Raw genomic sequence first — 22,808 nt, forward strand, 5'->3', positions numbered from 1 at the left:
GTTGGGAGGTTCTGTTTGGCTTGGCTTCATTTTACTTACGAGTCCCCTCATAATTTTGACTACCCTGACTACAGCGTAAGTGCTCTTGTCCTCAGTTTTGTCATCACCTCTGTTAGGGTACATCCTTCTCCTGACTGCCTAAGGCAGCTGAAGTTTCCATATCAATGATCTCTCCTGAGGAGGGGAGATCAGAAACATTGATGTCCATGTTTTGGATGCCAGATAAGCTTTGAATACTCATAGGACACTTTGGTCCTTTTATCAAAGAATATCTTATTTCTTCTTTATTATATAATACCATGACATTATATGTATATAAGCAATTCCTATTTTTAATACTTTTAGAATGTTTTAACTTATTTTACAACATTAACCTAATGAAAACCTTGAACAGTCTGATTAGACTTTATTGTGACTCTATAGTTAGGATATGAAATATACCAATGACAAAAAAAGTAGTGAGGGCTGGAGAGATGGCTTAGCGGTTAAGCGCTTGCCTGTGAAGCCTAAGGACCCCGGTTCGAGGCTTGGTTCCCCAGGTCCCACGTTAGCCAGATGCACAAGGGGGCGCACGCATCTGGAGTTCGTTTGCAGAGGCTGGAAGCCCTGGCGCGTCCATTCTCTCTCTCTCCCTCTACCTGTCTTTCTCTCTGTGTCTGTCACTCTCAAATAAATAAATAAATAAATTATTTAAAAAAAAAAGTAGTGAATTTGCCCAGGTTTTAAGCACTTCAAAAGCTTTTAGGTGTCTGGGAGATGGCCCAGTGGGTAATAGCTCTTGCTGTGCAAGCATGAAGACCTGATTTTGATCCCCAGCTCCTGCATGTGGCCTTGCATGCCTGAACCCTAGCACAGAGGCAAGTGTGTAGGGAGTGGCCAAGACAGGAAGATTGCTGGTGCTGGCAAGTCAGCATGTCTAACTGAAAACCTGTGTGAGTACCAGGTTCAGTGGGAAACTGTCTCATGGAAATAAGATGGAGAAGTGATAGAAGGGGACATCTGACATCCTCCTGTGACCTTGCAATATGTGCACACAGGACAAGCATATCTGCACATGCAATGCACTAGCACATACTAAATATAACACACACCACACACACATCAAATAAAATCGAAGTATAAAGCCAATATTGGTAGCACATACCTATAGTCCTAGGTACTCAGGAGACTGAGGCAGAAGAGTTGAGCCCAGGAGTGGGAGGCCAGCCTGGGTACCACAGTGAGAAATAGAAAAAAAGTCAGATAATCCTACAAAGCAGGAGACACCATTGTGCTGTTCTATCAATAGCACTTGAAAATTCCATTTATTATACATAGCCTTGTCAACATTTCTGATTTTATCTTTATGACTTCAACTATTTTAGCTGGTGCAAGGTGATTTTCACTGGTATTTTAATTTTCATTTACTTGATCTCTAAGGACATTGAAGATATTTTTAGTTACTTATTTTCTCTTGTAAAGTCTTTAAGTCATTTGCTGTTTTTTTTTTTTTGAGTTGTCTTTTTATTACTGATTTATAGGAAGTTTTTCTTTCCTGGATTTAAGACCTTTATCAGATATTCATTTTGAGAATAGCTTCTCCTGAATGTGGTGTACACTTTCATTTTCTTTTTTTATCCTTTCATTTTCTTAATGGTGTCTTTAGATGAGCATTGCCTCTTAAATTTGATGAAGTATGAAATTTGATCAATATTAACTAGAAATTTCTCTCATCTCAATTTCTATCCATGGAGTATATTAGTGTAATTGCAGGGTTTGGATAGCATCCAGGTTAGAAAATAAAAAGGATGGTCAAGGATGGCTACATATGCATTTTTAACATGCTTCTGGACTAGATAAATTTGTTGTCATTATCTGACCACAAGCTATCCTTTATTGAGTGTCCTATTGTCCAATGAGCCTTTGTCCTACTTGCCTTGTTTTATAAGCATCAGTGCCCTCAACTTTTCCCAAGGCCTGATGCCATGAGCCTTTCATTACTGTAGATTTTCAAGCTAATGGACAGAAATGTCCATCATATGACTAGAGAGATGAGGAGAGAGCAAAAGAGAGAGATCAGAACCTGCAATGCCGCTGACTCAGTAAAGCTCCTATAATTATCTTAAGATAGAAATAAAAGAAAATAAAGGGGTGGCAATTGCACAGCTGTAACTGGAAAGCACTGGGTCAACACACATTATCAAGGTCTGTCACCAATCTACGTTGAACTGCACAACTCCCTCTCCCACCCCAAGCTCCTCAGACAAAGCCAGGCAGTTATGAGACAGGGAATCCTTGCTGAATGAATACTGCAGACTGACAGCTCCGTGAGAAAAGGAAAAAGTCAGTCACACATGATGAAGTGCTCCTTACTGTTCCCTGCAGGCTTGAGCAGCCATAGTCCAGGTGCCTTTCTGCTCCGTGATCAAGGTGTGACAGTAGCCCGAGTGAAGATGCCATCCAGACACGCAGGATTTGCCTTCCAGCCCCTGCAAAAGAGGAGCGCGTGTTCTAATGAGAACAGACTTGATAGTTAGAGAAGGCCTCTGCCAGAAGCCTGCTTGTCTCCTAACTTCAGTGTGGTCGCTCTGTCGCCAGTCAGCCCTAATTCCAATTCTCTAGCTCTAGAAATGCACTGACTTCTAGAAAACACTATCATAGTCAGCAAGGTTTCAATTTTATACCTCTGACATTCTGATAATTAAACAAGGCAAGTAAGCATCTTCTTGAATTGATTTAATAATGCACTTTGGAAAACGTTTTCTCATGGTTTTCCAGGCATAGTAAAAGCAGGCAGACATAGCATGGGTTGACACAGCAGATCATTCTTTTAGCTCAGCACAGGGCATACTACAAGTCAAAATTCTTGGCTGTTCAGCCAGCATCCCACCGTGGTTTGAGGGCTCCATGCTTTCCAGGCAATCCCATTGCATTGATACAGTTTGTGGATCCTTTCTTCAAAATGGAAGAGTCCCTTTAATTCCATAGTGCAGTTCTTTGGAAATGAGAGCAACTGGCCCTGGAGGGAAAGGCAGTTTAGAACTGACTTAATGTAAGTTGATAACGCTTCCTCCTTTGGGTCTTCATTTGTTGGGTAGCATCTGTGTTGAGTCAACTATCGCCAAGCTTGGGGGCTATTTTGTGAATTAAGTGTGTTTAAGGCCCAGCAAACAGTTTGTTATAAGGCAAATAGGAAGGAGAAAAGACTGCTGTACCTTTCTGGGGAAGTGTGAGTCAGTTGTGGATTCCACCTTATCTGCTTGAGGCAGCTCTGCCACCATGGTTGTTGTTTGTGGCTGACTAATGATGGGTATTTTGGCCTTCCTTTTGTGAGCTGAGAAACTGTCATCTTCTAGTTTCAAAGAAACCATCCCATGATACTTGAGGGGAAAAAATGATAATGAGGAAAAAGCAAGCATCAGGATAGCAAACAAACATTTTTTGTTATAATAATGAGCAATTCAAGGATTTACCAAAGCAAAAAGATTAAAGGATTTTACTTGACTACCCAATCTTCTAAAACAAATTTCAGAACAAAATATTTAGAGGAGATAAATATAATTGATAAAATAGTCTCCCTGGGGATTTTTCATCCATGAATGTAAGAAATAGCAATTCTCTGACTATGCTTACATGATAGATGATGTCTGTTCCGTTTCTATAAACAGAGGAAGGGTGGACCTGAAAGCAACAAAGGGCAGCATATGGGAAAAGGTGGCTTGAAAAATAACATTTTGCAGTAAGATGTTACTATTTGAAAAACTTTTGAAAAGTGTTTCCTGAGATTATCATGACCAATTTCAATGGGAGTTTTTAAATTATTATGCCCAACCATAACTGATGATTGTTGTGTTGATTCAAGTCTATCTACATGGTCCCAGCCAGAAGGAAAATATAGTCTCCTTTTTTGTACATTTATACTACCCAAAGGCTCAAAAACATACATACACAGTTACTCATGAGCATGTGCCTTATTAAATGCTGCACTAATAAGGTCAACATCATGGCCTCCACACCCAAGTGGATCACTTAATTTCCCTATCTATCTTGATCACAAAAGGAACAAACAGAAATCATATGGCTAAATCAATATACCTACACCTCAATTAGAATAATTAATAGAGTGGGCCAACATCATGGTATTTGTATACAAAGGCACTGCAGACTGCAAGGAACCATGTCCCACTCAGTATGAGCAGCCAACAGCTTCTGCAGTGTCTCAGAATAGTTATCAGTATACATTCCATACACCCTCTCCCAGAAGGTCCCCATCCTTACTGCTTTGCTGTTCTCATGGGTCCTAAGCTTCCTCCGAGAAAGATCTGAAGAATCAAAGCCCCGCAGGGTATCTCCTCTGGCGATGGTCAGCTGCTGGGAAGATAGACGGAGCCTTCTTTCCAGATGAGAGGAACCAGCAGTGGTGGGCGAGGATGACCCTGGGGATAGTGGGTGCCAAATGCCCTTCTCTGATGCACCGTGCTTGCTTTGGTTGAAGGAATTTGAAGGATGGCACCATCCTGGAGGCATGCAAGATGGCAGGCGATCAGTGCATTTTACACAAACACATGAGTGATGGCATTGACACAGCTCCTGGAGCAGCTTGTCATTAAACTTAGATGCATGAATTTCCCACCAGATGTTGCCTTTTTGCCATTTGCCAGAAACTCCTTTACTCTTCATCAGTTCCCATCCAGGAAAGTGGTGCCCTTCTGCACATCGACAGGGTGATTATAAAGTCATGAAATCCATTTTACAAATCATAAATGGGAATCACTGGCTTGATTTTATAACTATACCAGGTATTTAGAAGACTGCTGTACTTCAATTCCTATTGCAGTTCTCATTAGCACACCAGAATAGTATTTATTCTATATACACTTCAAAAGCCTCCAGTTTTTTTTTTTTCCTGATCATCTACAGGTAAAAACTGGTATTGTGTGAAGATGTCATGGGTTCAAGAAGTAGCTGTTATAATTTGCATTCAACTGTAAACAAACAAGACTCTAGAAAATCTTAATAAACTGCTGCTTCTATTGAAAACTTTGCCAATGAGTATTTCTGTGAAGGCATCAGAACCTCTGTCTTGGTATTTTATTTTTTGCAGTGCTGGGGATCAAACCCAGGTCTTACACATGCTAAGCATCCTCTACCACTGAGCTACATCCAGGTACTTGATAGTTCACCTATACAGTATAAATTTCATGCATTTCATATACTTAGTGTGACCAGAAATTTCTATAGGGAAAGAAATGTCATGAGGATAAATGCAGGAAGGAGAAGTGCTGTTCAAGCATGGGCATGATAAAGGACAGAGGACAGCCCCATTTTTATTATAGGCTGAGAGTGGAGACAGTGGTCGGCAGTAAGGAAACATACAGATCACAGGGCAACCAAGCATGAAAATACAGGCAGATGATGGAATAGCACACTGGACATTAGCGAAGGCTAAACAGAAAGGGACCAGGAGGAATTTAGCAGGGGAAAAAAAAAAAACAACTCTGAGGACCTCAGTCTGTATTTTATTTAATTCGCAGATCGTTCTTTAGCATATCCTCCCCAGGACCTTTGGCTCTACAACCCCGTCATTCATTAGTATTCTCCAGCTGCTTGCCTCCCCAGCCAGCTGCTTCTTCACATCTATTTTTCTCCAATTCCTTCCCTTAGAATTCTCCTGGTCACACTACAGTGGGGGCTCCGGCTTTAGGCTCTGAGAGCTCCTTTTTAACTGAGGAAGATAATTACAGCCTACAAACTCTGGGGGAAAATAATTGTCGATAGATTCTCACCAACATTGTTTCCCCCTCGGTGAGAACAACAAACGGTTAGAACAAAACAACCCCCGCACTGACTTGTTGCTTTTCTCCAGCCATCGTTCTTAGCAGGAGGAAAACCACATGAAGCAGAGAGCAAAAGAAAGGGCCTGCATCACGATGGAGGCTGCTTTCTTGACAAGAAATTAAGCATTTTGATTTGAAGGTGTTATCAAGCATGTTGGCTGTTGAAAGCCAGAAGCCCCGGCGCCAGGCTCGCTCCTGATTTCAAGATGAGGATCAAAAGAATACCTCCTTTTGAGTCCAAAATTTTCACTGCCGCTTTTGTCTTTGTGCCAAGAACCGCATTCACAGGGGAGTTCAGAATTACTTCAAAGACCTCATCATCTTCCTCTAATCCGTCATAGGTAATTGCTATATTCCACATCTTAGTTGACATTCCTACAAGAAGTAAACATTTTAATTACTCTTTAATTGCTATTTCAATCACCTAGGTGTCAGAGAAATATATTAATTAACATGTCTACAGCTAGTCTGCAGTAGCCTGAGTGAGCTATTGTACTGCCACCGACTCACTGAGGCCCCGCTGTTCTCCCAAATAATATAAAAAGACCACATTTGTTCCTGGACAATGATGACTCGGTTTCAATGCAAACACTGTAACAAAAAGTAAGCTGCATTGTGAAATGGATAGAAAAAAAAGAATTGATTAGTAGACAAGATCCCAGATGTAATTTTCACCCCAACCTGTCCCTCTCTTCTTAAGAATAAATAGGTACTACAATCTGAAATTCTTAATAGTTGCAAAAATCTTAAGATGTTGCCGCAGACAGAAGTGATTATTAGATGACACTTCAGGCTGTTCATAGAACCCTTGAAGTGATTGATTTCTACAGACAGCTGCCTGCATCGGCAGCCCTGCTTCCCCAGATTCTTCCATCCCACAGCTGATGTTTCCTATGATGTAATTCTCAATAGTTAGAGACCCTCCTAGAAAGAATTTATAGGCCAGAGATTCTGGAAGTAGACTGAGCCCATCTCTCTCCTCCCTGCTTTCTATCTGCCTCTATCATAAAGTTACAATTAAGTTCAGTCCATTGTCACCTCTTAAACTTAAAATTAAACATGAGTTTTAATTTTACCAACATGTCCCAGCCAATCTGTCCCCACCAGGATAGGAGCCAAAATAAGATGAGAAACCCAAAATGTTAAAACTGGTAGACACTTCTGAAATTGTCTGAAAATGACCAGTTTCTTTGATGCAGATTATAGTGTATCTTCCTGGATTTATTTAGAAGGGAACGCAGAGGCAGAAGGAATCAGAATGCTGCTTGGTAGAAAAAGAAGGCTCACATGTGATAGATAAAAGATAGTAGAGTTATAGATCAGTCTCATCATCATAAGGTTGAAAGGGTTTTCTTGTGATTTACTTCTTGGGCATTTGAATGCTTTTATTCCCATAATCTTTTTGTTGTTGTTGTTTTGTTTTGTTTTTTTTGCTTTTTGAACTAGGGTCTTACTCTAGCTCAGACTGACCTGAATTTCACTATGTAGTCTCAGGTGGCCTTGAATGGCGATTTTCCTACCTCTGCCTAATGAGTGCTGGGTTTAAAGGGTGTGCCACCACGCCCGGATTCCCATAATATTTCTCCATAAGGCAGTTGAACATTCTCCCTAGCCTTCTCTTCTGAGAACTTGACTGTGTCATGCTTGCAGATTGCTTTTATAGATTCATGCCTCTCTACTCTACCACCCACATGAGAGCTTCCTTCATGATGTGCTGTCTTATATGGATCTCATGATCTAATTAAAGTCTCATTACAACCTGCAGAAGCCAATGGAAAGATAAGTCTGTCCACTTATCCTACCCTGGGCTATCCTTAGAGAAAAAATACATATATTTTATTAAAAAAATGGTTTGATAGCTAAATTATTAAGCTTTCTGTATTGGCTGTGTTTTCAGATACTAATTCTTTCTGCAGCCTTGGCAAAATAGAAGTTGAAACATCTAAAATACTAGAATTCATGTCTCCTGGGTGGACGAGTCAAGCCATCAGAATACACCTTCTGTACTCGAGGGCTCCCCTCTGTAGCATTAGAAGCTATGGAGAATGCCGGAGGGGTAGCTTCAGCCACACTCTCACCTCAAGGGGCTCAAAACTTCTTGGAGGAGACAAAGCAACTGAAATTTTCCTCAGGTGCCTGAGATGATTGGTCTCAGGGTCCTCATCAGATGCCAAAAATCTGTAGCAGATGCTCAAGTCCCTTCTGTGTAACTGTGCATACCCTCCTGTGATCTTAAATCATCTCTAGACTGCTGCAAGTATGGCATTATTCATGGAGTAATGACAAGAAAGTCAAAATCCATACATGTTCAATAAAGACACAACATTTAAAAAAAATTGCGTTTTGATCTTCCCTTGGTTGAATAGATAGATACAGAGCCCATAGGTTCTGTATCCCTTCCATAGATGTACCATATAAGTCATACAACTATTATGATTAGCTACTCAAAGACACAGGATGAATGATGTATTATATATGTATATGGGCTCTATATGCACACACACACACACACACACACACACACACACATATATATATATATATATATACATATATATACATATATATATATATATTTGAAGGGAGGAAAGGGGAAGCAATTTAAGGAAGTCAGCAAAGCTGAGGCCTAAGTCAAGGAAGAGTGAATAGACCAGCTGGTTCAGTGGGCAAGGCACATCTGCTGAAAAGAAGCAAAGGCTGAGAATATATTTTGTTACCAGACTTCAGAGAGCACCAAGTGGATACCAGGATGTCAGATTCAGGTTTTAAACAATAGGGTTAGGGTTGGAAATGCTAAGATAGTACTAGACAATTGTTCTGACCTTCAACCCCATTGAAGTTAAGCATTATTTAAATGAAAAATCCAGTACACAAAAAGTACATTCCTAGCTCTTGATCAATTGCCCTCTTGTTTTAAAATTCATTTTGGAAGAATTCAGGTATTACTTCTGCTAAAATAAAACAAAATTAACAAACCAAACAAAAAAAAATCTTGAGAAATTTTTGTTGGCCCTTATGGAAGGCCCAGATGTTAAAAACCAGATGTTTATAACCATGATGTTAAAAAAGACACTAAAACCAAATGTTAAAACAAAAATCTCTTCTGCATTTCAGGTATATGCTTCAGACTTGTCAGTGCCTTCATGGTGTGTTCACAGTACCATCTTAAGTGAATGGCATGGGGAGGAAGAACATCAGTGTTGTTTGTGTTCCTTTGTCCTCTTCCCTTTCTCCAAGTTCAAGGCGAAAAGTCTTTGTGAAGTCCCTGAGATATGCCTACATTTGCAGAAGGCTTGACCCCTTTGCTCCCTGCTTCCACAAAACAAAAATTGCTGATGAGACAGGAGTAATCCTTTCATAGGAACGTGCCCCATTTTACAGAGTAAGTGAATTCCTGACTATTTTCCTGCAAAGCAGATTTTTCTTACCAAAAGGCTTTTTTTTTCTCAATATTTTTAAGTAAATCATACATTAGAGATCTGTTCCTTTGGAAAACATTTTGACTCTTAGGAATGATTGTTTTAATTAAGAATGCAACAAACCTTTTAAGAACACATTTTAAAGAAAAACAGGTATTTTCTTAAGAGTATTTACACATGCACTTGAGATGGATTACAATAGCTGAAGGCAAACCCTGCATCCTCATTTATTTTTAGTATAAGAGTTACATGGCACAACTTTTAACCAGTATCCTTCCAAGAATTCTCCAACCCTATAGTATTCCACCAGTGCTGGACAACTCACTTTGTTGCTCCAGGATCATAAAAGTTGGTATTTTTGGAGAAATGAACAGATAATTCTGAATAAAAGAATGGGGTAGAACTGGGGATGACAGACTCCAAGGCAGCAAGGGTTAACAGATAAAACTGTTTACTAGATCTATGGATGTGGGGAACTTTAAAATTATCTAAATCAAGATTTCACATTACAAAACTATTTCTGGCCCAACAGATTCCAAAAAATAAATAATCAAGCACATGGCTTTAAAAGTTATAAAGTATGCTGATATGATTTTCAAATGTATAAACATTCCCAAAAATCCCCAGGCTATTTAGAAATCCCAGAATTCATCTGTCTCCATCAACACTGCATGTGAACTCTTCCAGACAAATGGGCATTTATCTTATCCAGTAGACTCTCCAAGAGCAAATGTCAGAACTTCCCCAGTGTGACACATTCTAGTTCCTGTCAATCCAAACAGAGCACCTGGGGAGCCAAAGTCACTCTTGATCTGATAACAAACACACATGGATAATAAAAAGGACATCTAGCAAAGATGATTGACTTCCAAACAATGGAAAGGTTAAGAGTATCTTAACATGAAGGATTAAAATGACATTAACCCTTTTCATGACAGAGTTAAGGACTGAAGACACTGGTGGCTAGTTTGGAAAACCAGCTCATTCAAGTCAGAAAGCTAAATATCACAGGCAAGAGGCCAGCAACCATATTTGAATTATTGCATGCCACATTTAGGGCTCATTGTCTTAGGTTAAACTGTATCCTTCACAACTTTACATGGTGAAGCCCTCATTGCCTGACTTGTGTGGAAATAGGTTATTGCAGGTGTAATTTGTCAGTATGAGGTCCCCAACCCATGGTGACTGATATCTTGTTAAAAGGGTGAATCTTTTTAGAGAGTGAGTACTAAGTGAAATAGAAGGATGAAGCTGGGGTAATGGGCAACCAGGGATTTCCAGCAACACAAAAGAAAGGCACAGAATTAGATTCTCCCATCAACATCTCAGAAGGACCCAACCCTGCCCACACCTTGGTGTTGGACTTAATAGCCTCCAAAACTGAGATAGTAATTGCTTGTTTTACTGAGATAGTTAAAGCTGCCTAGTTGGTGACAGTTATAGGAAAACGATGTAATCATTAGGTGTCTTGCTACTTGTGGTGAGGCAGCAGGAAAGCAGCCCTTTCTGTCCAATATAAGACTATTGGTTTAGAGATGGGGATGGGAATGATGTTTAGGCTATTCCCTTTTGTCTCTGTCCAAAAGTGGAAGTATGCAGGTAGACAGTGACAAGAGTTTAAACTTAGTGAAGTGTTCATAAGGTACAGAACAGCTCTACAGAACACAAAGCCACAAGTCCTGGCTTCTTCTCTGGGACTTTTCCATTTGCTCTTAGACAGGTGATCCAGGCCCATTCTAGACCACAGGGAAAGAGACAACCTTGTCCCCAGTCTGGTGAGGTAGAGCTATCTGCCCCACCCACAGGAGGCAGCTAGGAAAGAGGGCAGCTGACCTCCGTTCGCCACGCTTCCCCAGAGGTAAGCCCGTGCTTCTCTGTTAGTGCTTTAGCCTGGAGTTTCTTCTTCTACCTACTAGAATAGTGCCTCCCGTTGGAAAGCCTTCTGGGGTTTTTCTTAGCCAGAACAATGGCTCATACTTGGCTGAATTTTGTTAGATATTTGCTCTGATACTACATTTCCCATAATTTTTCTCTCCCCTTAAATATTTACTGGTCATAAAAAAATCTATAAGGGCAGGACTTCAGATCCAAACTCATTGTTTGGGAGTGGGCTGGTCTGGCTCCCTGATGATCTAGTTGGCTGAAATTGCACAATGTTCTCCTACCTTCTTCACAGTCCTTGGTCTTGTTCACACAGACAGTGGAGACATAAATTTACCTGGATCAAACTGAATTAGTTTCGATGGAGTTATGGTGAAATCCTTTCCAATGATAGCTGACACTTGGTTGACCTACAGGGAGAAAAAATGTTTTTAAAAATAAACACAAATATTCTATACTAGAGAACCCTTTATCCTCCCCAATAGTAGACTAAATTGATGGTCTTAAACCTATTTTTAATATTAGGTAGGATATAAAAATTATAATAAACCATTTGGATCCAGGCTACATGAATATTTCTCAAAGTTAACTTATTGTTTCTCCTTTTTAAAGATTCAATCATAGAAAAAAGTAGCATAAAGTTTAAAACTTTGTTGTTCTCTTTCTTATGAACACTATTTCATTGCTTTCTTTGCATCTCACCTCAGCTTTATAACAACACCACAAAGGATAAGGAGGGACAGAAGAATGAAGAAGAGGAAACCACATGCTTGACAACCCTTGGATGCTCTATAGCTAGCTTTGAGGTACCCAGCAAGCACCAGGGCCTGAAAGCATCAAGCCAGATTAATGCCCATAAGTCTGGTGCATTTTCCTGTCTGGATGAAACATCACTCTTCACCATGTGAATGAGAGCTTTGTAGACCAACAGAACTGGGAAGCAGCTATAGGAAGGAGTCCACATCCAGAGTCTATAGTTTTAGAGCTCCATCATGAGATTGTAAAAAGAAAACAAACCGCTCTCATCTCGAGACTATTGTCTATTTTCTTTCTTTTCTGAACAGGACTAAAACCAAACAGGCAATTCTAGGGCTCTGAGGTCATGGCATTAAATTCCTCCAAGATGGTGCCTAAATATGTGCTCAGAAGTACCCTTAGCTGGTTTAATATGCTCACCAAGTGAGATTCTAGGCAAGAATAGTAAATAGTGCTATTTTTTCACATTTTGAAGATGTTGAGGATAGTCATGAAGATTAGTGAATATGTCTCTCTACACTTCTTATAAAGGAAGGGAGTGCACAATTTAAAACTTTAAAATACCCACTTCTGTGACGTCAGACATTGTCTCAGTTTCACATCAAAAGCACTACCATGTATTAATGGGCCTATAATGAAACCATTTTGCTAAAGAAGAGATTGCTTCCTAAGCTTCCATTTGCTCTTTGTCTACCATGCCAAAGCTCCCCCTGAACCACCTTTCACTAGGAAAGGCAGCCCATTGTACACCTGTATCCACCATATGCCAGGACTTATATTTGCCTGCATGGTTCTTGCTCATGCAATTACCTAGCATTTACCACCACTGAGTTTACAGAATCCCATGTGGGAAAAGCAATATAGAGGTAGTAAAGGGACACAATGCAAACAAGGGTGAATGACAGAGGGCAAAAACCACTGCACTTCTCTCTCTTTGTAGTCAAGTAGTCAGTGAGCCATTACATAAGATGACAGGTTGTACTCTGAGTAGACCTGTCTTCCAAAACTCGGGGACTGTTTGATGAAGATCTCACATTCAGCTTGCAGGTTTCCCATGCACATCCAACTTCAATACACATAAGGTCCCACATGGATTCTTTCTACTGGTGAAGTGAGTGGAAATGTGCCTCCAAATGCCTGCCTAGAGCAAACGGTGTTTCCTGTGGAGGACCAGGGAATCATTTAGCAAACTACCCAGGCAGATTATCTCCTTTTCCACAACTATCTCCTGGAAGGTTATAGAGCATGCTATTTTCTACTGTTTTAATGATAAAACATTCTTGCTGTAGGAAATAGTGTACCTATGTCAAATGGAAAGATAAATACTGAGCCTAGATACAGCCAAATTTACATGCATGAGGTATTGAGGGTGCTTTGAATTCCCAGTTGTCATTGAGACTTAACAGAGATACCATCTTCCCCAGAAGCAGGTATCAATGGACTGAGGAAGCATCCCATTCTCCCTGATTGTATGGGCAAATTTTGCATGCTCACATTCCTTGAAGGGCTGCTGTTATTATGACTCCTAACTTCAGTTCTAGAAGCCACAGGTTATGCACCATAATGATGCCAATGAGAAGAATAGGAAGCTGACTAATCCAGAAACAACTACCTGAAGATTGTTCATATTTCACAGTGCTTGTACTAGTTGTAGCACCCTCCCAATGTTGCATGACTTGGAAAGGTTTTCAGGTAGTATCTCTTGCTTTGCCTCACCCACTGAGACATGAAAGCCATCATGTTTCATTCTAGAAGGACATATAGGGGGCTGGAGAGATAGCATAGAAATTAAAGTATTTGCCTGCAAAGCCAAAGGACCCAGGTTTGATTCCCCAGGACCCACGTAAGCCAGATGCACAAGGGTACAGGTGTCTGGAGTTCATTTGCAGTGGCTACAGGCACTAGCGTGCTCTTTCTCTCTCTCTCTCTCTCTCTCTCTCTCTCTCTCTCTCTCTCTCTCTCTTGCTATGCTTGCAAATAAATAAATAAAAATTTAAAAATTACTTAAAAGGACATATAGGGACTGATAGTTGTTTAGGTGTCCCGTAGAATGTGTTGTACTTGACTTTTCAAGCAGTTTGACCCAGCTCCACCAAGTTGAATATATCTCTATTGAACTCAAACTTCAAAACTTAAAGACCATACAAACTAATAGCCAAATTTCAAAAGTAAAAATGGTTTTAAAAGTAGATATAGCCGGGCGTGGTGGCGCATGCCTTTAGTCCCAGCACTTGGGAGGCAGAGGTAGGAGGATTGCCATGAGTTCAAGGCCACCCTGAGATGACAGAGTTTATTCCAGGTCAGCTTGGACCAGAGTGAGACCCTACCTCGAAAAAAAAAAAAAAAAGTAGATATAGAGGGCTGGAGAGATGGCTTAGCAGTTAAGGCATTTGCCTGTGAAGCCTAAGGACCCATTTGGACTCTCCAGATCCCATGTAAGCCAGATGCACAAGGTGATGCAAGTACAAGGTCGCACATATGCACTAGGTGGCACATGCATCTGGAGTTCAATTGCAGTGACTGGAGGTGCTGGCACACCATTCTCTCTCGCTCTCTCATTAAAACAATTAAAATTAAAAATTTAAAAATATTTTAAGTTGATGTAGGAATTAAGGAACCAAGATGAAGAATGAGGTGACCTGGCTATTTTGTACTAAATATCTTAAGAATATAGTAGAAACTATACAGCTTGAAATTTTCTTAGGCAATAAACTTTTTTCCCTAAAGAAAATTGTCACATGCACCAACCAACACAAGTTTTAACTGAAAAATTTACATTTTAGAGTTGTTACCTTTATGCCCACAAAGGCTGAGTCCATGAAATATCCTCTTCTGGTAATTTCCAAGGGCAACAAACCCACATTCTCACAGACCTCATATTCAGTCTGGGACCATTCAATATGAGACCAATTCATCTCCAAACTATGTATGATTTAAAAAGAGAGAGAGAGAAAGGCAATCATAAGATATACACAGTGAATGCCTACCAGAGTTGTTTGCTAACTATCATGGTGGAAAAAGTGTTTGACAAACCTCTGCCAATGACAAAAGTTTCTCCACTTATTTGGTACATTTATTCACAACCAACTTTTATATTATCTTATTTGATCTCTATATTGACCCCGTGAGGTAGATAGAGCAAGTCCTAGAAATTTTCTCATCTTTTTGCCTACATTAGTGGTGCAGCAAGATATGTTCTAGTCACAGATCTTCTCTGAATTTGGGTTGCATTTAATAATTATCTTTATGAAGTGCCTAAGAAGTAGTGTGTACTTGCTTTGTAAGTGATATTTTCTTTCTTCTGTGCATGCAAAACAGACACACTGGTATGTGGCTGGGACACAACTTTAGTCACTCCTCAATATCCACAGAAACAGTGGTTCCAGGACCCACTGCATATTTTCAAGTCCCTTATATAAAATGGTATAGTACTTGCACTGAACTTACACATATCCTTATGCATACTTTAATTCACCTCTACATTGCTTATAATGCTGTTTACAGTGCAAATGCACTATGGGTAGTTGATATACTGTGTTATTTTGAGAATAAGGACCAGACAATGGTCTGTTTATCCTCAGTACAGACATCACTTTAATAATTTTTTTTTGAGAGAGAGACAGAGAGTGAAAGAGGCAAAGAGAGAGAGAATGAGCATGCCAGGGCCTTTCAGTTGCCATAAATGAACTCCAGACATGCACACCCCTTTGTGCACATGTGCAACATTGCATGCTTATGTCACTTTTGCATCTGGCTACATGGGACCTGGAGATTCAAACAAGCATTCCTAAACTTTGCAGGCAAGTGCCTTAACCACTAAGCCACCTTTCTTGCTCCTTAATGAAAAACTTTAAATTACAGTTGATTGAATTTGCAAAACCCCTAGGATATGAAGGGCCAACTGTACACAGCTGAATACATTCATAAATATTCCTACAAGCCAGGCGTGGTGGCGCACGCCTTTAATCCCAGCACTCGGGAGGCAGAGGGAGGAGGATTGCCGTGAGTTCGAGGCCACCCTGAGACTCCATAGTGAATTCCAGGTCAGCCTGGGCTGGAGTAAGACCCTACCTTGCAAAACCAAAAAATAAAAATAAAAATAAATAAATAAATAAATATTCCTACAATTTATTCAGTCAGTTCCACACTCATTAGAAGTTGTCATCTTCAACTCCTGTCATCTACAGGGTAACTTCTTTTTTTTACACAACAACAAAAAAGCCAATCAAGTCTCAGGAAGGTTCAACTACAAGCTCACCATCATTGCAATGACGTCACAGAGAACAATTTGCTAGCAAAAGAAACCCAAAGGCACTGGTTCTTACCTAAGGATAACAGGCCAGCATGATGCATATCACTTCAATATGAAATTATGACAGTGGTTCATGATAAGATACACATGTTTATATACATACACATTTATTCAATAAGCATAAAATGTTGCTACTGTATAAACTTCTAGATTTCATAAAAATTTGACATGACAATCTAATCATTACATTAAAAAGTACTGGGAACCTCACTAGTATTTGATACAACTGATTTTAAATCTAGCATGAAACCAATAAATACAGAAATGAATAATTCTGCTTAAAGAGTTATAAAGTTATCAATAAAGGAAACCTAATACGAATAGAAACAACATGTTACAAAGAATTCTTAATGGGAAAAAACATTAGCCAACAGGATTAGGGGGGAAGACAAAGACAGAAAGATGGGATGGGAAGAACAGGAGGGGCGTGGATCTGAACTACATCTCCTATGGGTCAGAGAGTTTCAGCGTCCAGTTCTGATGCTGGCCAGACCAAGTTCGAATCCATCAGTACCACTCTGCACACCCGAATGACCTCAAGGCATACAACCAAATGCAATTTGATTGCTGATTTAGATTCAGAAGGAAATGATTCAGAGATTTGTTTAGCTTCAAAGCACAAAGGGCCTCAGTGTTTGGGGTGTGCATGCACTTCCCCAATGTGCCAGAAACCCCAGAATGCTCCATGCTGCTTGCAGGTCAAGGTTGTTATTACACAACATTCTATTTTATTTTCTTAAAACTATCCACCATAAATAATAAAGATCTCTTGAAAAGCCATGAAATTTAAGCCAGGCTATAGATTTTCCAGAAAGAAAACATATTTAAATAGTAAAGCCTTTCCATACCTACAGGATGGAGGCAACATATGTTTTGAATGTGGTTTTTTTTTTTTCAGTGATGCATTTAGAGAAGCTCTTTTTATCCTTAAATTCTATATCAATACCTGGAAGAAATGAAAGATGAATTGAATCACTTTGGAATTCTCCCTGCAATAAGGCAGGCACTTAGATGCAGGAGCCCATGGAAGCAACCTGGAAAGGTCTGGACTAGAATGTATCATGTGGGTCAGGTTGGCTGATCCCTTTACATGCTAATGAACCTTCCTATTACCACTGAGTAAAGTTCATTCTATAGTCAGAACTGAAGGTTAACAATGCAGGATGTGTGAAACCCTCTTGGCAAACATTTTTCAAGTCATTTAGCAGGAGGTGAAAATTCAGTGAGCCCCAGGTCAGGGTTCCTCCACCTCACACTGCTGACATTACAGCTAGATCATTCTTGTGGGTGGCTAACCTGTGCACTGTAAGGTGTCTCACAGCATCTCTGATCTCACAGCACATGGAGTAGCATACTTTCGCCTATCACAATCATCAAAACTATGTCTATACACTGCCAAATGTCTTCTGGCAGGAAAGTTGCCTCCAGTTGAAATTTTCCATTTGGGGGTACTCATCACTTTGAAAGGCTCATTGAAAGTTAGTGCTAAATTTTGGTCTCCAACAACCACTTTTGGTAGCAGAAGACATGAAAACTGGATTACCATGACTACAAGCAGTCCAGTATAAGAACAGGCGTTTTTAGATACTTAAGTTAACATTGCAACTTCCAAGACCCTCAAATATCCTTATTCTGACTATTTCCCTTTTCAGAGTATCATTATGTATAATATACCATCCAGTTTACTTAATACCAAGGGTTCTTCAAAGAAAACACTCTATGGTACACTGATGGATGCCAACTCCTTTGTAGGGTGTAGAAAATTCAGTATGTGTTTGACAAATATTTTAATTGAATGAATGAACCACATTTATTATATTATTTGTAAGCTTAGTTGACCATAAAAACTTTTTTTTGTTCCCAACCTTATTAACATCTTTCACATACCTTGAAAAAAAGGTAAGGCTAGAATATTCTTTAAAACAAAAATTCAGTCTTAATCTAAATTCTCTACTAGCAGGACTTCATTAGAAAGAAAGATGCATTGATAAGCATGTTCAATCATAAAGAGCAGCTTTCTTTTCTTTTCTGTCCTTTTCTTTTCTTTCTTTCTTTTTTTTGTTTTGTTTTTCAAGGTAGGGTCTCACTGTAGCTCAGGCTGACCTGGATCTCATTCTGTAGTCTCAGGGAGGCCTTGAACTCACAGCAATCCTCCTATCTCTTCCTCCTAAGTGCTGGGATTAAAGGTGTGCACCACCATGCCCAGGAAGAGTAGTTTCTTAAGAGAGTATGTATGCTATTTCCTAAGGTGTGTGCAGCTTGGAACATCTGGCATCTCTGGGGACAACACTGATTGTCACAGCTGGCAAAGGGTAGTGCTGGCATTCATGGGTGGAGGAGGCCAGGAGTGTGCTCAGAACTCCCAGTGCACAGGACACTGGCTTATGGCAATGAATGATCTTACCCCAAATGCTAATTGTGCCAAGACTGAAAGACCTTGTTCTACAGTAAAAACATTTGTGCTTTCTGATCATTTATTTTGTGGCTACTTGATTGATCTATAGACAGGAGCAATGTTAACAAAAAGAAACATTTGAGAATGGAACACTAATTTGGAATCTAGGACATGAATCTAGGTTAATGGGAACACGTTAGCCTCTCTTTGCCTCAGTTTCCACACTTCTCAAAGTATAATCATGGTGACTCATACTTCAAAGGGGTTAAATGAAACCATATGAGTGCTCATTAAGTATTTGAGCTTCTCAGTAGGTTTTATAGAAGATAAAATTGCAATTAAATTATTATTCTTATAACTAGATCTTCACTTATAATCAAGTAGCATTTGACTTTAGAAAATGGAAATGCTAAAAAATACTTTCCCAAGTATTCCATGCAAGGTTTATCAATTCAAAGATGAAGCCATTAAGCTCTATCATCTAATGCTTTGAACACCTGTGTTTTCAGTTTTTTCATTTTCTCTTGAGAGTGGGGAAAGAGTAGTTAGCCAAGAGGCAGCACAGCAAGTACAGAAAACAACACTTTGGAGTCAAACACACCTTGCAACCCATTTCCTGATGTGTGAATGCGGTCAGTTCCTCTGTCTCTTTAGGCCTCAGCTTCATTATCTTAAAATGAGGAGAATTACGCTCATGTCAATGATTAAAATTAAAATTACTTAATATGTATAAAGCACCTGTACACAGTGGGTGCTTAATACATGCTGTTGTCTTTCCCCTCCCCTGTGCTTCTCTAAGATCTGGACTGAGGGTACACATGTTAACTGCTGGCTGCAGGAAACATGCAGGCATTAGTGAGGAGCCAATAGTTTCAACCTCTTCCCCTACTAGGTGTTTCATAAAAGCTGCTAAAATATTTCAAAGACTTCCTGACAGAAATACCTTTCTTTTTTCATTTCTTTTGTCTCTTCTTTCAAGACCAAGAATGAGAAACAGAACAGCTAGGATGGTTTCCAGAGAGAGAGGCCAAGAGTCAGCACTTGGAGAAGCCATTGAGTTATGAAAAAGGTCTACAGGGCGATGCTCTGCTTCTGAAGTTGACCGTTTTGCATTGGGCACAAGAATGAGCTCCACGTGGAAAATCGTGTTTGAGTTGGCTGCATTCTGTGGTCCATAGAGGTGTTTTTGATGAGTGCTTTAGGCCCTGAGTCACTTGCTTGGGAGTTTGTAGATATTTGGAGATTTAGCTTGGACTGGAGAACAGACAAGCTTGTGAGTGAGCAGTGCTGAGGCTGCCAGTAACTTGATTCATCTACCTAAACCATTTCCTGACATTTGGTAAAGTGGACCATGTATTGATCCTTCAGGATGGATTCTGCATAGATATGCTGCAATAGCCAAACACAGCATATAGCTTATTGATGAAAGATCATACAGACTGTTTGTTCTCTTTGTGAATCAACTCACAATCAATTTCTAATTACGGATGGGCTTTCTAATCTACCCAGTGTTTTCAACTACTTCTTCAAAATGCTTTCATACGTTGACCTCGTTTGTTTCTCTAAACTAATTGTGATATTGCCCTATTGTACAGATAACTGTCTTCAACTATCTCAAGGTGAATGGCAGAGGTAAAGCTCCAAATTTAAGGCTTTACTATTTATACCATAATTCCCAGAGCATTAGGTATGCAGGGCACACAAACATTGATACTCATCATTCACATTTTCAAGAAAACCCAAGTCAATCTTCAGGTCTTTGACAGGAACATATTCTTTCTTTCTTGCAGTTTTGACAGCCAATGTCTACAGAGAAAGAAGGGCAAGAAATTGCTGCCCATCCCCTTGGGTAGACTTGGTCTTCATGAAGGTGGACAGAGGAACTGGTATAGTGATGTAGAGCAGGGTCCTAATGCAACACGTTCTCAGCTGAATCCCAGCCCCCTCACCACTTGACTACATGACTTCCCAGTTCTGGCACTCAATTTCCTCATCTGCAAAGTCTGGATTATGATGATACTTGACACATAAATGGTTACAAAAATTAAATGAGAGCAAAAAAAAAAAATCCAAATACGTATAATTTATATTGTGTGTATAGGTAGTCTTTTGCTAGCTGTTTTGTGAAGACAAGCCACAATTTAGAACACAGTTTCTTATAATAAAACTATGTACCTAGTTCCACACAGCTGCTTACAGATGAGCCTGGGAGTGTCAATTTCATTCACATATTATGACTATAAACACTAAGTAATTTCTACCCCTGGATACTCTAAAGAAAATAACGTAATGTACGTTAGAACCAAATCACTTATTTTGGCATTAGCCCTTGGCTGGCCTATGCAGCAGCAAGTTATCTCTCGGGTTTGTAACATCTTCAGCACAAGCACAGCACAAGCAGCAGCTGGTTGAAAACTGCCTCTGTTCCGCCATGCCTCTCACAAGCCTTCTAGGGTTATTTCAAAATATAAATCATCTTCAAGAAGCAATGTCCATGGAAATAATAAGGAATGAAAAGGGTGTGTGGGTGAAGCAATATCCTTCTAGTGCATTGCTGAGGGAAGAATTCTGTTGTCTACACGGCCTTCCCATGGGAAGGATAAATGTCAGCACTACGTCAAGTGCAAGTATGATCAATACTATGTGTTTTTTAAATATATATACATATACATATATATATATATATATATATATATATAAAATTTATTTATTTATGAGAGATAAACAGAAAGAGGTAGGAGGAGATAGAGAGAATGGACACACCAGGGCCTCTTGCTACTGCAAACCAATTTCAGACACATGCACCACCTTGTGCATCTGGCTTGCATGGGTACTGGGGAATCAAACCTGGATCCTTAGGCTTTGTAGGCAAGTGCCTTAACTGCTAAGCCACCTCTCCAGCTCCAATACTATACTTTTAGTTGAACTATTTTTTTAAAAAAGAGATCCTAAGTACAATTAGAATTAATATTTTAGAAGCAACTTAAAATTTTTTTTCTTGAACGGTGTTCAGTGATAGGAGACAGGGAAGGAGGACAAGAGATGGTGGACAAGAAAAGGTCACAGAAGGATTAGGATAAAAAATATACAACTGACAAAAAAGAAAACATACAAGTCCAAAATTGGTGAGTTTTGAAGACAACTCATGTAGATTTTTAGAAGGATATTCTAGATTAGGATTAGGCTAAGGGAATGTAAAATAAAAATGTAATGGATGAATATTGAGTAAATTCTGGATTAGGGGAAGAAAATGTAGCATAGCCAGCAATTTTCAGGGTGAGTAAATGTGAGTGTAGACCATATGTTACATAATAATATTTTGTTAATTTGTACATATTTGGGTATGGTGATACAAGTATAATAGTTTAGAATAGTATCTCCATTCCTAGAAGGTGAATAATAAAGTACTGAGGGGTGGTGTGCCTGTAACCTAACAGGAAACTGACAAAATTAGAGGAAAGTGTGTGTGTGTGCATGTGTGTGTATGTATGCACCTGTGTGTGTAGAAATAGCTTTGTTCTGCACTGCTCATCTCCTAGCACAATACTTTACACAGTGCTTTTCATGATCAGGTGTCCAGTGCATTTCAAACTGGTAAGTACTTCAAGATATTAGTGAGTTTCTTTGTCTAAAACTACACCTAAGCACTATATGTCTGTTTTCTCTAACAGGGTGGATTGGCTTGGGCAAAAACGACAGTCGTGTATCTTTTTCTTGAGTGGCTTGCTGTAGTCTCACCAGACTGAAAGTCTTCCTTGATATTAGAAAGTATAAATAAAGGGTATTAGTGGAAGCCAGAGAGAAACAGGAAAGGGGAGTGAGGGATGAGTATGATCAAAGTACTACATGTATGAAAATGTAATGAAATTCATTTTATGTATAATTAATATACACTAATAAAAACTGTATAAAAGGAGTTTTTGAGAATTAAAATATTTGTTTGAAATTGTAAGTCATTGATATGCTTTCTTTAGATAGTGATCCTGAGGAATCAGCTCTCTTAGGCAGATGCAGTTTTATGAGTAGGGATCACCTATTTTAGTTTTGTAACCTCATGATTACATTTTAATTTCAAGGGCCAGGTCTTCCTTAACCAGGTCTATCTCCCAATTCTTTGTACCATGTGCCTAGCATATCTTAACCATTTGACAATAGAGTGTGGAGTTAGTTAATAAACTTTGGCTAAGTGCTACACTTGAACAGAGTAATGGAGGTAGGACAGGGGGAAT

At 39.5% G+C, this 22,808-nt stretch overlaps 1 protein-coding gene across 8 annotated transcripts in view; it reads right to left on the reverse strand.

Annotated features, from left to right (window-relative positions):
* The window catches only part of Frem1 (FRAS1 related extracellular matrix 1), a 181,176-nt gene that overhangs the window by 34,748 nt on the left and 123,620 nt on the right, over window positions 1–22,808 (reverse strand). For 7 of the 8 annotated variants that reach the window (XM_045154003.1, XM_045154014.1, XM_045154000.1 and 4 more), the window contains 8 exons: window positions 14,665–14,794; window positions 11,454–11,526; window positions 6,042–6,191; window positions 4,258–4,496; window positions 3,613–3,660; window positions 3,195–3,359; window positions 2,870–2,998; window positions 2,353–2,468 (listed from right to left, as the gene is read on the reverse strand). In XM_045154003.1, coding sequence (XP_045009938.1) covers window positions 2,353–2,468; window positions 2,870–2,998; window positions 3,195–3,359; window positions 3,613–3,660; window positions 4,258–4,496; window positions 6,042–6,191; window positions 11,454–11,526; window positions 14,665–14,794 — 1,050 coding nt within the window. The remainder of the gene's footprint in view (window positions 1–2,352; window positions 2,469–2,869; window positions 2,999–3,194; window positions 3,360–3,612; window positions 3,661–4,257; window positions 4,497–6,041; window positions 6,192–11,453; window positions 11,527–14,664; window positions 14,795–22,808) is intronic. The other variant, XM_045154007.1, reaches the window with a different exon arrangement.

The sequence above is a fragment of the Jaculus jaculus genome, chromosome 1 (genome assembly GCF_020740685.1).
Source record: "Jaculus jaculus isolate mJacJac1 chromosome 1, mJacJac1.mat.Y.cur, whole genome shotgun sequence".
Taxonomy (NCBI): domain Eukaryota; kingdom Metazoa; phylum Chordata; class Mammalia; order Rodentia; family Dipodidae; genus Jaculus; species Jaculus jaculus.